Source organism: Myotis davidii, unplaced genomic scaffold, assembly GCF_000327345.1.
Source record: "Myotis davidii unplaced genomic scaffold, ASM32734v1 scaffold2040, whole genome shotgun sequence".
Lineage (NCBI taxonomy): Eukaryota > Metazoa > Chordata > Mammalia > Chiroptera > Vespertilionidae > Myotis > Myotis davidii.
Window position 1 is genome coordinate 198,986 of NW_006292920.1, and position 2,523 is coordinate 201,508.

A 2,523-nucleotide genomic window follows, 5' to 3' on the forward strand; every position below is an offset into this window, starting at 1 on the left:
CTCCCCCCCTTCCTCCCCACCCCGTTTTTTTTTCTGCCACAACTTCATTGAGACAGCTGTACAAATTTTAAAATGATAACTGATTTGCTGCTCATCATCATTACGTGACAGAATCCATTGAACAGTATATGATTATCTTCCAGCAAATTGTCAGATCAAAAGAATTGATGAAGGTGGACTGCCACAAACTCCCCCCTCCAAAAAGAAGAGCTGTAGGTACCACGCATGCATTTAAGTAGGAAACAAAGCACTGGGATTTTCACAAAGCAACACGGATACACCTTTTTCACCCAAGACAAAAAAGGAAAGAAAGAAAAGTTGGCTCTACCTGCAGTTGTAGGTCCGGATCTCTTTGTTGTCTCGCTTGCACTTGATCGCCACGAAGATCATAGTGACAAAGAGGATGCCGGCAATGGAGCCCAGGGCGATAATGAAAATCAGGGACAAGTTCACTGAGCCCATTGACTCTTGGGCATCGAGAGCAGGGGACAGGTAGATTAGGATGAGCGCAGAGGCGGAGAGAGACGTCTTGCCATGGTCGTGAGCCACCACAATAAGTTCATAGGAAGCCTTGGAACTCTCGCTGAAGGTGCGAGTGGTTCTCACTTCACCATTGACCTGGTCTATTTCAAAGAAGCCGCGATCTCCCTCAGTCATGTCATAGGTGACTCGGCCGTTCTCGCCCTCATCATAGTCGTCTGCTTTGACAACAGTCACCAGATAGCCTATGCCAGAGTTGCGGGGGATGTAGACTTCAGCAGTGCCATTGATCAGTGGCGGGGCTGTGATGACTGGGGTATTGTCATTGACGTCGAGGATGATGACCCTGACTGTGGCGTTGCTCTGCAGGGAGGGCAGGCCACCATCCTTGGCCAGCACCTTAAATTCGAATGCCTTGGTCTGCTCGTGGTTAAAGGATCGCAGCGCGTAGATGTCGCCGGAGTTGGGGTTGATGGAGACATAGGTGAAGACAGGCATGTCCCGCACCTGCGACGGCACTATCTGGTAGGAGACACTACCATTGAGACCCAGGTCGGGGTCTCGGGCAGACACAGAGAGAAGATAGGCGCCAGGTGTGTTGTTCTCCTGCACAATGACCTGGTAGTAGGGCTTGGAGAAGTGCGGGTGGTTGTCGTTCTCATCGGTGATGCGCACAGTAAAGGACTTGGCACTCTGCAGCATGGGCACACCGCCGTCGCGTGCCTGGATCGTGAGGTTGTATTGATCATGTTGCTCACGGTCCAGCCGTCCGTCCACCAGGATAGTGGAGAAACTCTCATATTCTTGCAGCCGAAAGGGCACGTTGCCCAGCAAACGGCACTGCACGCGCCCATTGAGGCCGGAATCTCGATCAGACACCCTCACCAGTGCAATCACGTAGCCTGGAGGGGCGCTCTCGCTCACCTCCACCAGCTCGCTGTTGACTGACAGCAGGTTGATGACCGGCGGGTTGTCATTGGTGTCCAGAACGCTGACAGTGACCTTGCAGTGAGCCGGGATAGAGTTGGGCCCCAGGTCCTTGGCCTGCACGTCCAGTTCGTACACATGGCCCTCTTCGTAGTCTAGGGTACCGGTGACCGTGACGAGCCCACTGTGTGGATCAATCTGGAAGAGCTCACGCGTGTGGTCGTTCACGTAGCCATAGAAGGAGTAGACCACCTGGCCATTGGTGCCTTCATCTGGGTCGCTGGCGTTGAGGCGGATGACGGGAGTGTTTGGAGGTGAGTTTTCTGGCACACTCACTGAATAGGTGGACTCGCCAAACACCGGGTTATTGTCATTGGAGTCAGTCACCTTAATGCTGAGGCCAACAGTGCCCAGGTGCGGCGGGTCGCCGCCGTCGAGAGCAGTGATTCGAAAGCTGTAGTGCGACTGTGTCTCACGGTCCAGGCTCTTTTCCACTACGAGTTCAGCAAAGCGCGAGCCATCGCCACGCGTCTTGATCTCCAGGCCGAACAGCTCATTAGGTGTGAGCTCATAGGTCTGCACTCCGAAACTGCCAGAGTCCGGGTCGTAGGCGCTGTCCAGGGGGATGCGAGTACCCGGGCTGGCCGCCTCTGAGATTTCCAGCTCGATCTGTGCCGCGGGGAAGCTGGGTGCGTTGTCGTTCAGGTCCTTGATCTCCACCTTAATCACGCAGATTTCCATTGAACTGGACATTACCTCAAGTGAGATAATGCATTTGGGGCTCTGGCGGCACAGCAGGTCTCGGTCGATCTTCTGCTTGGTGACCAGCAGGCCTGAGCTGGGGTTGATGTCCACCAGGTGCGGAGCCGAGTTGGACACCACACGGAAGGCAGAGGCCTGCCGTGGGTCCAGCGCGAAGCCCGCCTCGCGGGCGTCCTTGGCCACGTTGGCGATCACCGTCCCGGCGCGCTGCTCCTCTTCTACCGAGTACTTTAGGTTAATGAGGGCGGCTGCTTGCGTCCATAGTACGGCCAACAGCAGCAGCACCGGCAGCAGGAGTGACTCCATGGCTGCGCGGGGCTCTGCCTGGCCTCGCCTCTCCACACCCCTCCGAGG

The 2,523-nt window shown here is 55.6% G+C and overlaps 1 protein-coding gene across 4 annotated transcripts in view; it reads right to left on the reverse strand.

Annotated features, from left to right (window-relative positions):
* The window catches only part of PCDH19 (protocadherin 19), a 118,236-nt gene extending 115,719 nt beyond the window's left edge, over positions 1 to 2,517 (reverse strand). For all 4 annotated transcript variants that reach the window (XM_006766431.2, XM_006766430.2, XM_006766429.2 and 1 more), the window contains exon 1: positions 329 to 2,517. In XM_006766431.2, the coding sequence (XP_006766494.1) occupies positions 329 to 2,475 (2,147 nt within the window). In that variant the 5' untranslated portion in view covers positions 2,476 to 2,517. The remainder of the gene's footprint in view (positions 1 to 328) is intronic.
* Between the last annotated feature and the right edge of the window lie 6 nt (positions 2,518 to 2,523).